Below are 18,290 nucleotides of genomic sequence, written 5' to 3' on the forward strand. Positions count from 1 at the left end.
TTAACTTTACTTTACTTTAGTTTACCTAGGTCCTAGGTAATACTTTATAAACGCCTTGGAAGTTTTGAGTTTGGACTGTAGACTGGACCGTAGACTGTAGATCTCGGGCGTTAAACCCCTAGACCCTAGATCGTGGACAGCGAACCGCAGACCCTTGGGGAAATTTTACATTGCATTTCGGAGTCGCCGACTCGACTTGACTCGACTTGACTCGACTCGACTACATAGTATGCGACTACTGTATCTACCTAGTAGGCGCCCTGGCGCCTCGGCGCCTCTCATTCATGGTACGTAGTAGTGTAGTGATGTAGTGTACGAAGCTACTCTATTGTGGTATTGTATTATTGTGATATTGTGGTATTGTAGCCGTTCCCCGCGTCTCGTTCGTCCCATTTCCATTTCCCGTTTCCCAATTCGCGTTTCCTCTCGGGAGTCGGGATCTGGTTTGGTCTGGCTTAGCTACCAGCCTACCAGCCTACCAGAGTACCAGAGTACCAGCGTACGTGAAATGGCTGTGTACTCTGTAACTGTATACTAGGTAGTAGGTAGCTGTGTAGTGTAAGTGAAAGTGTAGGTCATAGGCTAGTTATAGTGTCTATGTGTATAGGTGCAGGTTATAGGTACGTAAGTGCATAGGTAGGTAGGTGTAGGTGTGTAGTTGTATAAGTGTAGCTTATAACACCAACATCCAAGTTCCCAGCGTCCCGTTCCATCGTACCATCCATTGTGAAATTGCACTGTACACAAAGATAAATTGTCTGTGGCATTTTCATAAAGTACTGTATTATTTAACTTGGCTGTTTTATTTATTGGTTTGATCAATTGATCAATTATTTTTTTATCTAAAGATTAAGAAAAAATATGTGGAAATATAAAAATGAAAATAAACAAAAATAAAATAAAAATGAAATGAAATTAAAAATAAACAACAATAAAACAATAAATAGAAGCAAATAAATTAAAATATCACAAAGGGAAAAAAATGCATTTACATGGTCGTATATAAGTATCAATGGTTTCATTCTGTGTTTTTGTTTGAGCTATATCTACAGACTAGACTACAGGTTACGGGTTACAGTTACCTATAGCTGTACATAGTACCATAAGCTTGAGCAATGCACAACGAACAATAAATAACAAATAACAAATAACAAAACAGCACCCAGTGCACAGCACACAGTGTTAATTACACTGGAGCATGCAGGTTCAAGCTTCGAGGATCGGGGATCCAGCTTCGATGTTGGATGTTGGACATTGGACATTGGATGTCAAGTTACAACTTACTGCGCAGACAGGTCAGCCCTGAGATTTAGGTACAATAGTACAACACCTCACTGTAATAGTCAACCAAGAGGTACATGATTAGTGAGTCGCTAAGTAAATGTATAACCGTTCGTACAGAACTCGCCCCGTCGCTATATTGTCCACCAACCTGCCATACCTGGAACCTCTAGTTATGGATCTAACACGTAGGTTCAATACCAGAACGCCGAATTTACTATACTGTACGTACACTTCCCATGAAATTGAGACTAGATACTATTGAATTTGTTGCTGAGATTATGAGATGGTAGACTGTAGACTGTAGATTGTAGACTCTAGACTCTAGGCCGTAGGTGCTGGGTGCTAGGTATGGGTGAAGTGACCTGACATGCCTTCGTACATTTACACAGTAATGTAGGTAGCAATGCAGCGACACAGAAATACAGCAATGTGGTAGTGGCAATGTGGCATACTTTTCACTGCCTTATACATACTCGATTATACAAAGTGCATAGATAGATGGATAGATGGATAGATTGATATATAGATAAATAGTCAATGGGGGTTTGTTTGGGGTGTATCCTACTACATATGCTGCTACGTTGCTTCGTTGCTATGCAGGATAAATCAACGTACAGTATGTCAGACTCAATGCAGTAATGCAGTAGTATGCAGCAATGTAAGAGGCTATGCAGGCAGCAGCCTGTACATCTGCCGTCTGCTTAATGCAGGGACCCTCTAATGATCTAGATCCAGATCCAGCCGACCAGCAGTAAAGCGGACTGGGACCACGGATTACGGATTACGGACCATGGACCATAGAACATGGACAATAAACCAGAGACACAGGGACGTAGGGACGCAGGGACTCAAATACAAAGCCTCAGAGTCTGTCATAAAGAAAGGCACAGAGAAAGAGTCAGGATACGCATGGACACACAGAATCTCGGATGTTGACACGGACACGGACACGGATGGCCAAGAAACCAAGTTCTCAGACTCAGTGACGCTGTAAAGTAAGCACTTGAGAAACTCAGGGGCCGGATGCGGAGGTGCGTATCGGGCAGACATGTGACACAGGTGCAGGAACACAGACGCAGCGACAACGACGCAGGAACCCAAAACCAAGGAACAAAGCCAAGTCAAGAGGCATAACCGTTGAATAAACTGTCGTGTAAACACAGAGCGAGAGTATTTCTGTACTCTGTATTTGTAGTACGGTACCAATATCTACGGACCTAGGTAGATAAGGTAGTTTACCACCGTGGAACGGAAGTGATATACACAAAACGATAAAAAAAAAAAGCACCAAAGACAATGTGTGAAGTATGTTAGGCAGAAATGCGTCAAATGACGAGAAACAATGAATTTAGAATAATGGGTGAAAACAATGGATCAAACGATGCGTCAAAATTAATGCATAAGAACAATGGATCAAACAATGAACCAAACAATGCGTAAAAACTACTGCCGCTCCATCAACTCAACCACCTTCTTCCGAACTCCTCCCCCACCGAGATTTTCATCCACCCAGTCGTCCCAACAGATTGCAAGAAGAGCAGAATGCCGTCCGGGACGTTTCTTGGCGAATAGTTCTGATACAACTTCATCTGCAGCTTCTGCTTGCTCCGAACCCGAGCTTGACTCCAGATTGGAGCTACCGCTGCTACTCTTCAACGTCGGGACATGCCCGGATTTATTCTCCGGGAGGACTCTCGCCCAGCGCAAAATCCCTTCAAACTGGAAGCCCATGCGTTCAGCGGCCTTGACGCTTCGCGCATTATCGGCATGAGCCTGCCATTGCAAGCGTCGTAATCCAAGACCTCCACGGGACGGAAGATCCATGGCGTAGAGCTCAAGAAGTCCAACGGCGTGTGTAGTGAAGTGTGATTTTTGAAAAGCAGGGAACGTGACGACCTGGCCCTGTAGTGTTAGCGTCTGTATTCTCTATATTCTTCTAGACTGGAGCATCAAGTTCTTGTGATGACGGAGTCAAGAGTAGAGGGAGAGTAAATGATACGGCTTCAGATGAGCGGCCTGGAAAGACAAATGGGCTGATTCGATGGAACCCAGATGAGAAGAAACGTGACTGTCAATGGAAATAAAATAAAAAGACTGACAAATCCAATTTCACTTATCCCATGTTCTTTGTCGGTATTCAAATAACCGATAATTCCAGCAAACGTGTTGCCATGCTCATCCAGATGCGGCTCTGCATTGCCATGTCCATTTCCGCGCCAGCCTTTGGAGTAACTTGCGTAAAGCTGCGAAGAAGGCACGCTTCCGATGCGAGTATTGTAAACGGCTTCAAATTCATCAGGAGCGTCAAACGGTCCCCAGGGAAGATAGTCGAAGATCTCTGGGTGCGATTTGCCCACTTGAACGAAAGGGGGGCCGTGAGTGGGGAACTGTATTGTTAAATATCAGAATCGTTCCGTTCCTCTCATCCTGAACATCTCTTTTGTGAGGAAAGTATATGTTGAAGACAGCGGCAGCAGACTGCTCTTTTTGGTCATGTGTTCATGGGAAAGGGATACGAAGAAGGAAAAAGACAGCAATATTTCAAATAAAGTTGGCACAAATTCACAAGACGGTTAGAATGGAAAGACACAACTTACGTCGAATGGAACCAACAAGACGCGATCACTTTCAAGTGGCCGAACAGGAAAGTGGAAATTGGTCGAGGAAGTCTTTTGGACCGTCATTATAAATGTTTCTTTCTTGGAGTTTGTTGTCACTGGATCAATGCTTCATGCGAGCTGAGATGATGCCGGCAAGTCTAAATCATTCGTTAGCAAAAATTCAAAGTTCAAATTTTGAGAAAGCGCTTGGTATTTCAGAATTCAGACAATTGAAGTAAATCAGAGAAACAACTGGAAAACGAATAATTTCAGAGATAATTCTCAGTTTGAAGCAGTCGAAGGCAGCGCAGTCAACCCGGGGGATCTGAATTGAGGGCCAAATACTGGCCGCTCATGAACAGGTAGCTATGTATGCAGCATGACGTGATGACGCCCGTATGGAGGAAGTACGGAGTAGATATAAGATGATTTCAAAGGTTGAAAAAGGAATTGCAAAAGGAACTCAAAGCCAAATACGTAGAGGAACAGACATAGGGATTTTATGATTCATTCAAATTTGGAAATGATCACAATGACGACGCACCAATGCTTTCAAGGTGAACACCGAAAGTGAAATACTGCAGAGACAACGCACCTAATCAACTATTTTATCTTCGATGACAAAAAATGCAATCAATAATGACTGAACAGATTGATATGAAATGAATCAAATATTGTTGAGAGCTCGACATTTACTCTTGTCCTTCGGCTGGTTCGGCCGAGCTTAAATGAAATGACGAATAAGCTTGACTCATTGCCTCATAGGGTGTGCCGAGGGACATGTATCAACACACACAGCCATTGTATTATTAACGATCAATGTCTCAGCTCTGATGTACAAGATCAAGGGTTCACAGCGAGGAAGACCTTCAAGTGTAAAATAAATTTTTGACTTCTCTACACCAGCTGCATACTGCTCTAATTGCTCTGGAGAAATAAGAAACAATATTCCTCAGCCACTGAGACTCAACTCACGAAATGGAGAGGAGCAAGGAAAAGCGTTGTGCTAAAATGAAAGAATTACTTTGTGCTCATTGTTTCGTTACTCTGCATGATGCTTTGTATTTTACATATCGCTATGTGTATCGGCGCTTTTGAAGCGCAATGTCTCCTATGCGTGCGGCTATTGATGCTATGGAAAATGGGAAAAAGAAACCCGAGAGAATATCAAAGTGCATGACCGAAAGGAACAGGGTCGCTGATTGGAAGAATGCCGAAATGAGATTGGACAAGGTGCAAGACGGTCCATCTAGATATGAATGCATGAAAAAATGGTATTCTGTCGTCAAAGAGAATAGAAAAATGTGCTTTTCGAATGAAAATTGGGGAATCAAAGTTGACGAATGCTCACGGGAGTGTCAAGCCGTAAACAAGAATAGAACCGAATGAGGAAATGCCAGTGATGGGAGAGAAAAGACAAATATCGCCGATGCATCAACGAATAGATATTTTGCGATAATGAAAGGAAAATAGAAATGATGGTTGATCGTAGAGGGCTTGACCTTATACCAAGCATAGTCCCAAGAGTCTGTTCTTCAACAGAAAATGGTGCTTGGTGATATCCAATAATTCACCCAAGATAAGTAATACCAAGATAAAGTAGCAGCGTGAGACACAGGACTAGCGAACACTGACAGCCACGCCAGAGCCTGAATCAGAGCTCTTCGAGTCTGCAGACTCCCTCGCAATCCTGTCTTGCTCGGCTCTCCACTCTTTATAGCCCCGTTCGACGAGGGTGATGATGAAACGAGGTCCCTCACTGGGCCTTGGGCGAGCCGATTCTCCAACGTAAAACTCGCATTTAAACCGCATATATGATCCATTCGTCTCGCAAACGCTAATCTCGTCGCCCGTGTACAATCTGCCGCATAGGAAGCCTTCCTCGCTCTCCTTGCGCATGTGCACCCGGTTCACCAGGATCCCCATGCTGCATCGGGTTCGGACGATTGCGCAAAGGCCTTCCATCTTCGTCCAGTCTTTGCCCTCCGTCTCAGCCTGCTCGATCCCTTTACACCAAAACTCAATGTCCAAAGCATTTTTCGGGATGCGAGTCTCGCTCGGTCTAGGATAGACAACTGTGTTGTATGGGTTTCGTCCCCAAGACGTCTGCCGCTGTTCGAGCTTGAGAGTGACGTTGTCAAAAGATCCTGGAAGACTAACAAGCTTCCCAAGTCGTGGCGGAGGTCGAATGAAATCACCATTTTCATTGCCATCAGCAGATTCCTTGCTCTGCGAGTTGAGCCGCTCTTCTTGAAACTGAGATTGCCGAGCAACAGTTTGCGGTGCATTGTAGGAACCAACTTTATTATTGACAACCTCTGTGCCTTTGCCCTCTTCCGGAATGTTTTCAAGCGCAGGCTGAGCATTCCCAACAACGTCCTCCCTATTTTCTTTATTGTCATCCTTACCTACGGAAGGTGATCGCGAGTTGGCACCCTGAGCAGCAAAGTCAATGCCGCTTACTCGGGAAGCATACTCGACATTATGCGTGGTAGGATCGTCGGCCTTGTACCAGGCGGAAGGCGGAGGCACAAGCTTTATACGGCGACTGTCAAGCTTCTTCTCATCCTCGCTGGGAGTCTGTCCGTTTAGATCTTGATGCTCATACTGCCCAGCAGGTACGGGCTCAGGTGGTGCGACCGTGGCCAACTCAAACTTTGGTGAGCGGGGCGATTTTGGTGAAGCCATATTGAGCGCACCAACGAGAGATTCGGCCCCAAGTAAGCTCGGGGCTGGACCAACCCCTTTATCTGAACTCGGCAAACCTTGCTGCGGCCGCTTTGAATGGTGATCAGGCGTGCCAGGGTCAAGATAATCCGACTCAAAATTGAGAATGGAGCTCATACCGTCGCCCGAGTCTTCATAGTCACTTGTCATGGGCAAGTCTTCCTGACGTCCACGACCAAAAAGCCCAGAACTGCGTAAAGCAGAGCTATTGAGTTCGCCGTAAAGACGTGCTCTGCCCACGTCTGTTGTTGTTCTTTGAGGTGGAGGTTGATATGTGACTTTGCTGACCTCAGCCAACGAGGGCAAGAACATCTCCTCACTCGAGGGATCCTGCGCTCGTGAAGGTGAAGCCTGAGAATGGTCCGTTTTCGCTCGCTTACGTCGACCAGAATTGGAAGATCCTGACGGTCCAAGCTCGTCAAAATAAAATTCACCGTTGCTCTCCTCGCCAGCAGCCCGAGATCTTGCTTGTAGGCTTGATTGAGCCACTGCGTTACCTTGGCCAGCAGCTGACGGTTGAGCACCTGAGCCAGCGGGAACCGCAGCGGATCCTGCCTCACTTAAATCATCTGAATCAGCGAGCCAAGGAAGTTCCAGACACTCTTTTGCTGTTGGCCGTTTGGCCGGATTCTTATAAAACATCTCGGAAAGGAAGTCGAAGCATTTGGCGGAGATGTCGTTTTCCTGCAGTGGCTCCGGATCCACAAGTTCGGTCATGATCTTATAGAGCATTCCATGTCCGTTACCAAGATGGTCGCCGGGTTCGGCAGCATACGGCGTGGCACCGGTTAATGCATGATACAACACGGCAGCATACGACCATATATCGACGGCATGACTGTAAAAGTGGGTCCTTTTTCTGGAGAACAATGAGCATTAGAGAAATATTCCGAAGACAACAATTAGCGACAAATTGAACTTAAAAGCTTACTCTTGGGCTTCATGAGCGCGCCGGCGTTTCCTCGGTTCTTGCTGAAGATAGCTCTGGTAATCCGGAAAGACTTCAGGCGCGCAATACAACAAAGTTCCGCAAAATGTCTTCAAAAAGGTCTCCTCGTGAACCGCTTTGGAGAGTCCAAAATCTGACAGCTTCACATGAAAGGGAGTGTACGACGCGATGAGGATATTGTCCGGCTTGATATCGCGATGAGTAATCTTCAGAGAGTGAAGATAGTCCAGGGCCGAGAGAATCTGCCTTGACATGGACCTTGCCAATGATTCCGGCACAGGCCCGTTGGCAAGGAAATTGCTAAGATCACCGCAGGGAACATATTCCATGATAATGTAGAGGTGGCGGGGCAAATCGACATAGTCGATATACTGAACAATGTTGGGCTTTGGGGATTGTTAGCGATTGGTCAATAAGCTACATCCGAGAAAACTTACGTGGCGAATGCTTTTCATAATTGTCATTTCATTGGTGACTTTATGATCGAGATTGCCATTTCTCATGACCCTGCGCTTTTCGATTTCCTTGGCAGCGAAGATCTCACCATCCAATTTTGTGGCAAGCTTATACACTATGGCGAAAGCGCCTTTACCAAGATATTGAACAATATTATACCGGTCTCCTCCGTTCCAGTGGCAGCCATGAGTGACGGGGCCCTGCATGGAGCCCAACGATGGCGGCATCATTGCTTGCTTAGCAGCGTCACCTGGCTGTGGATGACGACCTTGCTCGGTGGCTGGAGCGGTGCCCCGTTTCGCGGCCTCTAGTTGGACAATGTTGGCAAGATACTTATGGAACTTCCTTCCGTACTCCTCCAAATGGTGGCCTTCTCTGGAGGGTATGCGGACGATGAATCGAATCTCATCATCCGAGGAGTTGGCAAGGATTCCGACCCGCGAACCGTTTTCGAGCATCTGGGTGGGCGGGCAATTGTACCGTCTCGTCTCTGGCTTTCCCATCAGTAGCGTGTCGTTGACAGTAGTACCATTGGTCGAGGTGTCCTGGAGCATCAGAATGCCGGCACTGTTGAGATAGATTCGAAAATGGCAGTTGCTGACTTTCTTTGTCGGAGAAGCGTCCAGAACGATGTCACATCTTGCGGGATTCCGTCCAAACAAGAAGCCCATGGAAGGGTTGCGTACACTTGAAGACATGCGAAGGGCGATATCCTTTTGCACAGCCTTTGGCGGTGCCAACGATTGTCCATCTTTTGCCTTTTTCCGTACTACTCCATCTTCGCCAAGCTCAAAATCGTCGCCTTCGTCCTCGCCACTCTGCTGAAGCAAGTGCTGGGGAGCATGCTTGGCTGTCAGCGCTACAGCTTGTATCGCAGCTGCCGTGGTCGGGTGCAAGATGCATATAACGTCCGAGAGGTCTTCCTCGGAGAGACCAGAATTGTTCCGCCCTATTCTGCGTGGATCGAGTATTGGTTGGGTTGCTGGTTGAGTGGCATCGTCTTGAAGATCCATTCTGTATAATCTCGCGTGGACACGGATGGCTAGAAGAGTGTCCGTTCCTTTATTGTCCTTGAATGGATTAATACCCTCAAATCACAATCTCTACAACTTCACGGCGCACAAGTCGGGTCGAGCGATAGACAATTGATCTTGCGAATCTCTGTAGGATTGGGTATGAGCAAGGGGATAGAAGCGTGTAAGGCGCAAAACTAATGGCCATATATGCACCCGAGCTGGATTTGGGCTAACGGACGACGGTGTGAAAGTGAAAAAATTGAAATCGATGATTTTAAAGCGCGTGAAATTGCGTGTAGAGACCCATGCACGATTGTTGTTTTGGGGTGAGGCACTGAACAGGTCTGCCTAGAGATGCCTCCAACTTGCAAGCAGCATTATATAGTCAGTCTTTCCTAGGGATTAGCTTTCAGCTGCTAGCTAGAGACTTGACCATATAGAATTCAAGCCAGATGTTTTCGAAGAAAGAGATCAATGGAGCAACATGCATGGGCAAGTGACGGCCTGCGTCAAGACGAGGGAGAGTTTGGATCGTTAGGTTGTTAGTTATCACGAAACTCGGGAGTCGGATGTGCACTGGCCGGGTAAGCGACAGTGCGATGTACCTTGCATGACAGATAAACCGCGGTTCCTATCAGTGAAACCACTGTACTCGGAGTAAACCACTTTAGCTAGTTCGCTCGTTCCACGAGAGGACTGAGGGAACCAAGTTTAACCGAAGGCGCCTAGTAGACTAGGCCTCGTAGGCTACATTACGCGCCGTTGACGGCTTCTACTAACTAAGATTACCGAGAGTGGTCCCCGAATTTACCCACACCAAATACTCTCAAAATTTTCTGGTTTTCTTTGCTCTTTATTACGCAATATCTTTACCTTCCATTGATGTAATCTAATAACAGTCGTATTTGTCAATCGGTCCAGTTAGCTCAATTGGATTGAACACTTTCAGTAAGCGACATGGCGCAGCGGAAGCGCGCCGGGCTCATAACCCGGAGGACCTTGGATCGAAACCAAGTGTCGCTACGAAATTATCTTTTTGTCTCTTTTTCACAAGTCTTATTCTTTTTAATTGTTAATAGTAATTTTCATTTTCAATTGAAAAATTGGTCAAGTGTGTCTTATATACATACATATATGTATATGCTGTCTCCCCTGGATATTTTGGATATTCGTATATCCAAGTGTTTTTAAGAGATGGATTAGTTATCCTGGAGTCGCATCACCTCCTTCTTCTGCTAGAGTGCTCTTGGCATGCTGCACCTCCTCACAAACATGCAAAGGGGGCCAGGGTCGGGAATATATATTGCAACATAACTATGCAGTCTTTCACGAATCCTGGTACAAAATTAAGTTACCATTGGAGACTAGCGCCGAGGTCTTGTGATATGTGAACCCCTCGCGTCGCTTTACAAGCAGGCAATATTGCCTCGTCGTATTCTATGTATTGAAAAGGACGGCATGGAAACTAATGGTCTAAGTTTTTCTCTCATACGCAAGCTTCAAGCGAACGTTGCAGTGACCAATTTTTCGCCTGTGTCATATATGCAATGGGTTATCGCGGAGGTTGGAATATACTATATCAAGGTGCATGGATATGATTTTATTTTTCTTCTCCAGACATTGACTACTCGGCAGGAAAAATATATCAACATGTGACTGAATATGCGCGAATTCCCGAGCATACCGATCCCCATGATATCGCCCGTGTGCTGACCTGGATCCTTCACGATGTGAAGAGATTTCAAACAGAACAGAATCTTATGCCCTTTCCACTATCTCTTCACCGGGCTTACGATTGTTTTTATACACTTGACATTGACCACAACACACTGACCACAAAGGCATGGATGGATGCTGGCGATGACGTTTGCCTTGATATAACCCTCTTCCGTATTACTACTACCTCGGGTTCAGCGCACGTGGAACGGATATACAATAAAGAGGGAGATTATCGCAGGCGCGGGCTGCCGGTGTCAACAATCGATAATGCTTTGTCTGAATCCGTTTCGGAAGAACTGGAACATGAGCTAAATGGCCTCTCATCACACTCAAACCGTCTACATCTTCTCCGCGAGCGACTAATTCTAGATCTCCTGTATCAATGGCGGTCCTTTTTCTACGATGAAGACAATTGGAGCTCCTCCTGGTTGCTGCACAAGACTCTCTGCGAGGCACTCCTTTGGGTGGCCTCTTGGGACTTTACCGTCCAAAATGACATTACGGCTAAGCGTGATATTGGAAAGCTGCCGATATCTCCCTATGCTTTCCCCGAATGGAATCCAAACGCCGCCGACATATTCTGGTTTCACGGCTATCTCATCGTGATGTGTGCCGATGCATCAGACAGTACGATAGCGGCTTTTGCATTGGAAAGAGCAAAGGCTTTTCTGGAGAATCAGCCTGCGACAGTCATCGTCCTTTCTCTCCCAAGCCTTGCAGTCGTGACAATAGAATCTGGTGGTATTCGATCTACACGACCAGTGCCATTTCTTGGACCAAATCCGGATGTTGTCACCCAAGGAATGCATATCCTCTTCGGTCTCTTTACGTCGGTTTCCTGTCCAAGGAAAAGAGCTACGGTGCATGGAAGCCTTTCCCTTCCAATGGAGCTTTGGTGGATGATTTTCCAGCACCTTGATTCTTCCTCCAGGATCAAATTCGCACAAACCACAGAAGCTTTTGAAATGATATATCACTCCTGCTTACCGGAACTGGCAGGCTCGAAGTTTATTGCACGCCCTGTCAACAAATGGCCGTCGCCTACACGAATCTGCACAATTGAACGAACTGGATCGATTGGTCAACTAAAACTCGCAGGGCGCTCGACTGATCCGGTTACATTTTCGATTTCATTTCGGGGAAAATTCTCTGGACTTGCATATATTAATACATTGAGCCCATCAGGTGGCTGCCTGTCCACTGCTTCATCTCAGCGCAGTTTTCTAACTTAGCGCTCTTGTGGCCATGGTGTAAGAGCGAGGTGCCAAAACAGTGCGTGAATATGACTGACATGTTCAGGATTTCCAAGGTCCCAGGTCTGCAATACAGTCGAGCCGGGTGTAATAGGCACCAAATGATTGCGCTGGTTCGGGGGTTCTGGTTGATGTCTAAACTCCCTATGGTACTCGTAAAATGCGATTTCGCGACCTCGTATGAGGACGGCAAATAACCTATCAAGGCCATTTGCTGAGTGCACCGCATTGAACAGTTGGTCGAGCGACGAGAGCCAAGCATCACCAGGTTTTTTGCATTCCACAATTGTATGGTCCCGAAACGCTCCATTTTCCAGGAGGCGCAAGACTATGAAGTCGGGCTTGTTGGATCCCCGTATCTGCTCCGGCGCCAGCAAAATGTAATCTTCTGGTCGGAAGTAATGATGAAGGATGGGATCCATTAAGCGTTTCGTGTCAGCTTCTGGCGATGTGGAATGAATGCCAGCTATGGCAGCTTCTATAATTTTAACATTTATATATGGCTCTGCTGGCGGAGGCACATCTGGGGCGTTTCTACAATCAACTCAACGAATGAGAGAGCAACGAGGCTGATGAACGTTTTGCTGATTTTCTACCGATCATAGCGCAGTAAAGGAAACCCGAATAGCTTTAAATCTGTGAGATGAGTTATAATTGTATACTTGAAGTTCGAATGTGAAGAGTGAGTTGTCCATGAGGGTGACAAGGGTCAAAGGCGGGGTAACGAACATCGATGCCGGAGCCCCTGGTGTTCATACCTAGGTTACAAGTTAAGCAATCACTGGGTCGGACAGTTCGATATGGTACAATGAAAGTTGGGCATCAACGAGGAGAGGATTCGTCCATGCGATCTCCTGATCATAAAGGCCAAAGGGACCCAAAAGATGCAATCAAGCCGCATGTCAATATTACGGCGTGTTTGACTAAGTCTACTTGAGCTTCCTATGCAAATATTCCATGGGAAGAAAAGGAATATGTCCCGTGTTTATTCGGAAGGCTTAACAACCTCTCCATCCAGTTTCGAATGTTCTGGCAATAACAGTACACTCTCGAGGGTTGATCGCCCAAAGCCTTCCATTTGAGATGGTCACTTGACTATAAATATCCCATTATAATTTGCCGACCTGAGAAGCAAATTTTGACATATTGGAATGGCTTTTTGTGTCTAAATCGCTTTCTCAAATCCCGTGAGAACGTTGTGTTGTTTGCTTATGTAAGCTGCTGCGCTTCGTCCGCCGGACGAATATTTTCGGACGAAGTGGCAAGTAAGACTTGAGAACGACCTCCCCGGAATGCAATCTCTCATTGTCTATTCAACTTGATGTGATTGCAAGGAAGGAATCAAGAATTTTGCATATCAAGAACTGATCAATTTGTCAGCCAAAATATGACGCACCCACATAGTGCTCGTGGTACGCCCGAGGCCGGAGTGCGGAAGAGAATCCGCAAAGGGACGCATAGCTGCATTGAATGTATGCTTACCATTACTTTGATCTGGTTGAATATATGCAGAAAAAGAAGGAAACAGCCGATTTATGGTCTGAGAATGTTGATCCGGTAGAAAATTGACTAATGAATTCATCAGGTCGGCGGCGAAAGACAAAATGTGTGTTTCGACCAGATAATCCGTCCGTGTGTGTTGAATGCTTTGGCCGTGGAGCACCCTGTATCGATCAGACCCACGCTGAACTGGGGGATGCTCTATCTGATAACAGGCCAAATCTCCGTGAGCGAGTAGCAAGGCTGGAATCGCTTCTGGAAGGGGTCCTGTCCGGACAGACGACTGCAAGTTCTCGCGTAAACGAGAATGAAAGAGGTGCTGCGGAGGCGTTGAGCAATCTCCGCTCAGAGATTTCCTTTTCTTCGACGCCAGTATCGAGCCCTGACTCCAGTGCTACGGACAAGTACTACCCGAGAGATGCTCCGTTGATATCCATTTTTGACAATGCAGTGGTAAGAGAAACCTCCTTTTGTCCCAATACTTGTGACCTGAAAATGCATTAACGATGCGCAGTTGAAACGAAAAGAAATCGGATCAGAAAGTTCAAAGACTGGAAAGCATGAAGCAGATTACTCGAGTTCAGGGGAGCAAAAGCATGGAGCACGGGCTGAAAAGGATAGGGGAGTCCGCGCACAACTACTATCGATCTTACCTGATTCTTCGAGCCTCCAAAGGCTCATCGATCTCACGGGCGTCTGGTACAATACGTTTTTCCGCATGTTCCTCGAGCTTGATGCAGACAGCTCACAGCAAAATCTTCAGCAGTACCTTGCCTGGGCATTAGGTCATGATGATCCTTGTATCGTTGCCAAGGGGGTTCTTTGTGTCGCCGTTTCTGTTCAGCTGTCGAAGCCAGGGAAGGAGGAGGAATCGCTAAATCTCCCCCTGCCAGCCGAAAAGCTAATGCTCCACTACCTCAATGTGGTGGAGAGAGCTATTGTGGCAGACGATGACTACATGACGACATTAGCGGGCATTCAAGTTACTGCCCTTTTGGCCAAATGCTACGTTGATATCGCCCAGCCTCGAAAGACATGGCTGCTAGCTCATCGAGGCATATCTTATGCGCAGATGCTGGGATATCACAAGGAACACCACAATTCAACTCGAAAGGAATCTCACCGGGAGTCCCGGATGCGGCGCAGTGTGTGGTACACACTCTATGAGATAGACCGCTACATGAGTGTTTTCCTCGGGCTACCCTATGCCATTGTCGATAGTCATCAAGCTGCATCATTGGAAAATGATGATATTCCCAACTGCAGTCCTCAGGCTACATTATGTCGGCGCCAGCTGTGCACCATTACCGGCCGAGTTGTCGACCGAAACCAATCGTCAACTGGGCCTTCGCTCGCGCTGACCCTCCAAATCGACCAGGACCTTGAACAATTAAGAGAGACGGTTGGTTCGTCATGGTGGGAGACAGCCGAGGAACGCAATAGCGGAAAGATTGGCGATGAGGAAGCATACGAGCGGATGATGCTGCAGTTTGCGTTCCACCAAACACGGGCCTTTGTCCATCTGCCTTTTATGCTTCGATCTGGTACCGACCGCCGCTTCGACTACTGCCGGCTGGCATGTTTTGACGCCTCGCGAGAGCTAGTAAAGCTCTACCGTGCTATGCGTCAGGGCGCAGGTGCCGCATTCCATCTCTGCAAAGTTCTCGACTTTCAAGTGTTTACGGGCGCCATGCTGCTCATTCTTGGGCTGTTTGGGTACGGCAAGACATCGACCGGACGAGACCTGGCCCAAGAGGAACAGGATTGGCAATTAATCGAAATGACAATGGAGAACCTCCGGGTTACCTCCCAAGAGCGAGGAGGCGGGGTCGCTGCCCAGTCATTACGGGTGCTCGAAACACTGAGTTCTGTCCGTTACGAGCGTTGTCCTTATGACAACGGCGATCACCCTTCCCAACAGCCAATGTCGCAAGAACCTGCAAGAAAATTTGTCGTGCCATATTTTGGCACCATCTACATTTCCCCTGGGAAACAATTCTCCGCGCCAGAGCCACCTACGCCGCAGAAGGCTCTTTCGCATATCAACCTTTCGACATCTCTCCCGCCAACCCCAGACTCCATGAGCAGTAGCGCTTGTTGTGGCGGCGCCGCCGGCGGTAGCAGTAGTAGCGGTGTGACTACTGGAACTCCATCTTCCCTGTCCTCGCCCTCCACGGCGTCAGTGCCAAAACACAACCACGCTTCGCAATTGCCGTTTACTCCTCATCAACACGCTCAGCATCACCACCAGCACCACCAACAATCTTCTCATCTGACGCACGACATGCCACCGCCACCATCACCTCTACAACATACTGTCCTGGTCAGTGGGCCTGAGCCTACCGCAAATTTTACCGGTCCATTCGGTCCCGGCGCCACACAGATACTTTCCCCGTCCAGTGGAGATTCTGGAGACCAATCAACGATTCCAATGTCATCGAACCCCACGACCGCTGCAACAACATTACAACAACCCTCCTTTGATAACAATAATAGTCCCACGTATAATTTCAACTTTGAACTCCCGCATATCGATATCGACTGGCAGAGTATGGTCGATATGGACCTCGTTCAGGATTGGAACTGGCCTATCAATTTGAATCAGATATGATGACGACGGTCACGACGGTGTTTGTTTCGCCTCCATTCTGATTTATTCTCGTCGTTGGCTTTCTGTTATTCTTCTCTTTTCTCTAGCGGTGGGTTTATATACATGGGCTTTGACACGGGTGTCACAAAGGAGCGGCCCTAATAACGTGTGGTATTGGTATATTGGTGCCTCAGCATACGGCGTTTTCTCTCTCTGGCTAGATGCCTGCCTTTCTTTTTATTTACCAATAGTTTTAATTTCTTTATTCCTCACCCCGAATTCAAAAACTATTCTCTTCTAATATTTCCCTTTACCTATCGCACGACTATAGTATTGATGCGCAAAATTAGCCACAAAGCGCAGGTTGCAGCGTTAGTTAAATAGCAAAGGTATTTTCTTTTACTTTCTCAAATGTACAAGTCCTCTGGTCCTCTGAATCCGCTCTGACAGTAGTCATGAATTATGACTGCTTGGTAATTGACTCTTGAATTCCAATCATGCAATGACAGTAGTACCAACATGAACCTTTTATCCCCGCTGGAGATGGTCCAAAGGTCCATCGTCCATCATTCTGAATCTCTGGTTGTTCAAGTTATGCGTCTCTGCAAGACCTCTTTGCCATATGTTCCAGCCCCTGAAAACCTCTTTCCCATATATTCTCCCCTTCTCCTTCTTCTTTCTCTGTACTTCTCTACTTCTCTCTCTCGCAGCCCCGCAGCCTCGCAGACTTGGCCCTCGCTCAAGAACAAACAGCCAGTCCGTTCTGATCAGAGTACCAGCATAAACTTCCAGTCTCAGAACACTAAAAACTTTGGTGTTAGCTAGTGGCAGTACTAATGGGCGGAGGGGAGACAGTGTGGTTTGCGTCATTGTGATAAAGGTTTTAATATATATATAGGACGGGGCGGCGGTGCGGAGGGTACCAATGTGCCATGCAGTATACTGTATACTGCCAAAGAACAGAGGGGGAGCGTGGTGTCTCGTGAGTCGTGAGAAAGAACAGAAAAGAAAAGAAAAGAACAGACCTTATGAATAGTCATGCACCTTTGCTTATGCACAATGCCATAGTAACAGAAATAGCACCACTGGCCTGGACTTTTGCTGCAGTACTATATCCCGTATCGTTAGCTTATATTCAAGAATCAAGTGGTTCGCCGTTATATTGTGCGCACAAAACAGAATAAAAAAAAAGCAGGAGTCAGCCGTTGGCCCGTTGACGGTGAAACTGTAAGCTAAAACAAAAGTTCAAAGTCCAAAGTTCGAACTCTTTCTCCTAACCCAAGGGCCAAGGCCCAGGGGCCAAGGCTCAAGGCTCGACGCTCAAGGCTCAAGGCCCAACGCTCCAAGAAAGCTGCAAATTCATTTGAAATTAGGTGTACAGTGTACAGTGTAACGTGTCATTGACACGTCACACATCACATAGGAGAGTCGAGAAGCTTCAATTGAAACACAGGCTCGCAGCCATATCTCATATCTCATAACTGATAACTCATACTAAAGTAGGGCAGTAGGTAAAGTGAATCGTGACCTACACCTTCAAAAACCTCGCCTCGTTCACGTTTCTCGAGATCAAGATCAAGATCATCAAGCCCATCAGACGAGGTAACTGTACTTGCACCAGTACCCCTAGTACTAATAGTACTAATAGGACTAATAGGACTAATAGTGCTATTAAGGTCCATGGAAAATTTAGATGCCGACAGAGCATCTGCGGACGAACAGCCTGTCTGGCGGATTACTTGGAGTTTGTCGTTGTTTTCGTTGTGTGTGTCGTACATTTTATGCTTGTCCAGCTCGCTATGCTCGCTTTGCTCGCCATCTTTCAGTGGCATTGCAGCAGCCAGGACAGGGGCAGGGACAAAGAGGGAGATGAAAAAGGCAGAGCCAAGAACGAGGAGGAGGACTTGGCTGAAGAGGGACTTGGAATGGAGATGCATGATTCACAATCTGAAAGAGAAGAATGAAAGGAACTTGTTTCGATGGTTTCTGAAGTTCAAAAGATGTACAGTGTACTATGGAAGCACACACAGTGGCACACCCAGAGTGACAGAGAAAAGAGACTTTATATAGATAATAGTGGTGACTGTTGATCAACCCAGGTTCCGACTCCCAGGCTATGGTCATACAGTATACAGTATACTATTAACCCCAGGGCCCACCCCCACTTGTTTTCTTACAGAGAGGTCGGCATGATCC

The 18,290-nt window shown here is 46.8% G+C and overlaps 6 protein-coding genes and 1 non-coding gene across 7 annotated transcripts; 4 read left to right on the top strand and 3 right to left on the bottom strand.

The window, feature by feature from the left end:
• Nucleotides 1-284: 284 nt before the first annotated feature.
• On the top strand, nt 285-2,278 carry L228DRAFT_238226 (hypothetical protein; the record flags this gene model as incomplete). Its single annotated transcript, XM_018331020.1, has 11 exons — nt 285-287; nt 475-499; nt 539-541; nt 608-624; nt 1,167-1,295; nt 1,344-1,365; nt 1,455-1,505; nt 1,674-1,677; nt 1,819-1,900; nt 1,932-1,942; nt 2,020-2,278. The coding sequence occupies 11 exons, from the start codon at nt 285-287 to the stop codon at nt 2,276-2,278; spliced, it is 606 nt and encodes a 201-aa protein (XP_018189250.1).
• A 449-nt stretch (nt 2,279-2,727) lies between these two features.
• Nucleotides 2,728-3,968, bottom strand: L228DRAFT_267672 (hypothetical protein; the record flags this gene model as incomplete). Its single annotated transcript, XM_018335015.1, has 3 exons — nt 2,728-3,186; nt 3,384-3,671; nt 3,882-3,968. The coding sequence occupies 3 exons, from the start codon at nt 3,966-3,968 to the stop codon at nt 2,728-2,730; spliced, it is 834 nt and encodes a 277-aa protein (XP_018189251.1).
• Nucleotides 3,969-5,388: 1,420 nt separating this feature from the next.
• L228DRAFT_122564 (Pkinase-domain-containing protein) lies at nt 5,389-9,235 on the bottom strand. The gene is made up of 3 exons (XM_018329009.1): nt 7,998-9,235; nt 7,543-7,946; nt 5,389-7,470 (listed from the first exon to the last, which is right to left on the bottom strand). The coding sequence occupies exons 1-3, from the start codon at nt 9,027-9,029 to the stop codon at nt 5,505-5,507; spliced, it is 3,402 nt and encodes a 1,133-aa protein (XP_018189252.1). The 5' UTR covers nt 9,030-9,235; the 3' UTR covers nt 5,389-5,504.
• A 748-nt stretch (nt 9,236-9,983) lies between these two features.
• Nucleotides 9,984-10,055, top strand: L228DRAFT_t61. Its single transcript has one exon. It is a non-coding gene; the product is annotated as a tRNA-Met (tRNA).
• A 553-nt stretch (nt 10,056-10,608) lies between these two features.
• L228DRAFT_122576 (hypothetical protein) lies at nt 10,609-12,385 on the top strand. The gene is made up of 2 exons (XM_018329010.1): nt 10,609-12,001; nt 12,051-12,385. The coding sequence occupies exon 1, from the start codon at nt 10,793-10,795 to the stop codon at nt 11,981-11,983; it is 1,191 nt and encodes a 396-aa protein (XP_018189253.1). The 5' UTR covers nt 10,609-10,792; the 3' UTR covers nt 11,984-12,001; nt 12,051-12,385.
• An 881-nt stretch (nt 12,386-13,266) lies between these two features.
• Nucleotides 13,267-16,520, top strand: L228DRAFT_246538 (hypothetical protein). Its single transcript, XM_018332440.1, has 3 exons — nt 13,267-13,476; nt 13,590-13,957; nt 14,019-16,520. The coding sequence occupies exons 1-3, from the start codon at nt 13,392-13,394 to the stop codon at nt 16,113-16,115; spliced, it is 2,550 nt and encodes an 849-aa protein (XP_018189254.1). The 5' UTR covers nt 13,267-13,391; the 3' UTR covers nt 16,116-16,520.
• On the bottom strand, nt 16,475-18,216 carry L228DRAFT_122598 (hypothetical protein). Its single transcript, XM_018329011.1, has 3 exons — nt 17,627-18,216; nt 17,120-17,203; nt 16,475-16,896 (listed from the first exon to the last, which is right to left on the bottom strand). The coding sequence occupies exons 1-3, from the start codon at nt 18,029-18,031 to the stop codon at nt 16,834-16,836; spliced, it is 552 nt and encodes a 183-aa protein (XP_018189255.1). The 5' UTR covers nt 18,032-18,216; the 3' UTR covers nt 16,475-16,833.
• Nucleotides 18,217-18,290: the final 74 nt, after the last annotated feature.

This window comes from Xylona heveae (genome assembly GCF_001619985.1).
Source record: "Xylona heveae TC161 unplaced genomic scaffold L228scaffold_4, whole genome shotgun sequence".
Classification (NCBI taxonomy): domain Eukaryota; kingdom Fungi; phylum Ascomycota; class Xylonomycetes; order Xylonales; family Xylonaceae; genus Xylona; species Xylona heveae.

Excerpts from the sequence above, each read along its gene's own strand:
- L228DRAFT_246538 (XM_018332440.1), top strand. The coding sequence starts at position 13,392 with ATGACGCACCCACATAGTGCTCGTGGTACGCCCGAGGCCGGAGTGCGG. Across the intron at positions 13,477-13,589 it reads GACGCATAGCTGCATTGAAT|GTCGGCGGCGAAAGACAAAA; the intron begins GTATGCTTACCA and ends TGAATTCATCAG. Across the intron at positions 13,958-14,018 it reads CCATTTTTGACAATGCAGTG|TTGAAACGAAAAGAAATCGG; the intron begins GTAAGAGAAACC and ends AACGATGCGCAG.
- L228DRAFT_122564 (XM_018329009.1), bottom strand. The coding sequence starts at position 9,029 with ATGGATCTTCAAGACGATGCCACTCAACCAGCAACCCAACCAATACTC. Across the intron at positions 7,947-7,997 it reads TTATGAAAAGCATTCGCCAC|CCCAACATTGTTCAGTATAT; the intron begins GTAAGTTTTCTC and ends CAATCCCCAAAG. Across the intron at positions 7,471-7,542 it reads CGCGCTCATGAAGCCCAAGA|AAAAAGGACCCACTTTTACA; the intron begins GTAAGCTTTTAA and ends ATTGTTCTCCAG.
- L228DRAFT_122576 (XM_018329010.1), top strand. The coding sequence starts at position 10,793 with ATGCCCTTTCCACTATCTCTTCACCGGGCTTACGATTGTTTTTATACA.
- L228DRAFT_122598 (XM_018329011.1), bottom strand. The coding sequence starts at position 18,031 with ATGCATCTCCATTCCAAGTCCCTCTTCAGCCAAGTCCTCCTCCTCGTT. Across the intron at positions 17,204-17,626 it reads GAGGCGAGGTTTTTGAAGGT|TACTGCAGCAAAAGTCCAGG; the intron begins GTAGGTCACGAT and ends TACGGGATATAG. Across the intron at positions 16,897-17,119 it reads GGTGCATGACTATTCATAAG|TGTTCTGAGACTGGAAGTTT; the intron begins GTCTGTTCTTTT and ends CAAAGTTTTTAG.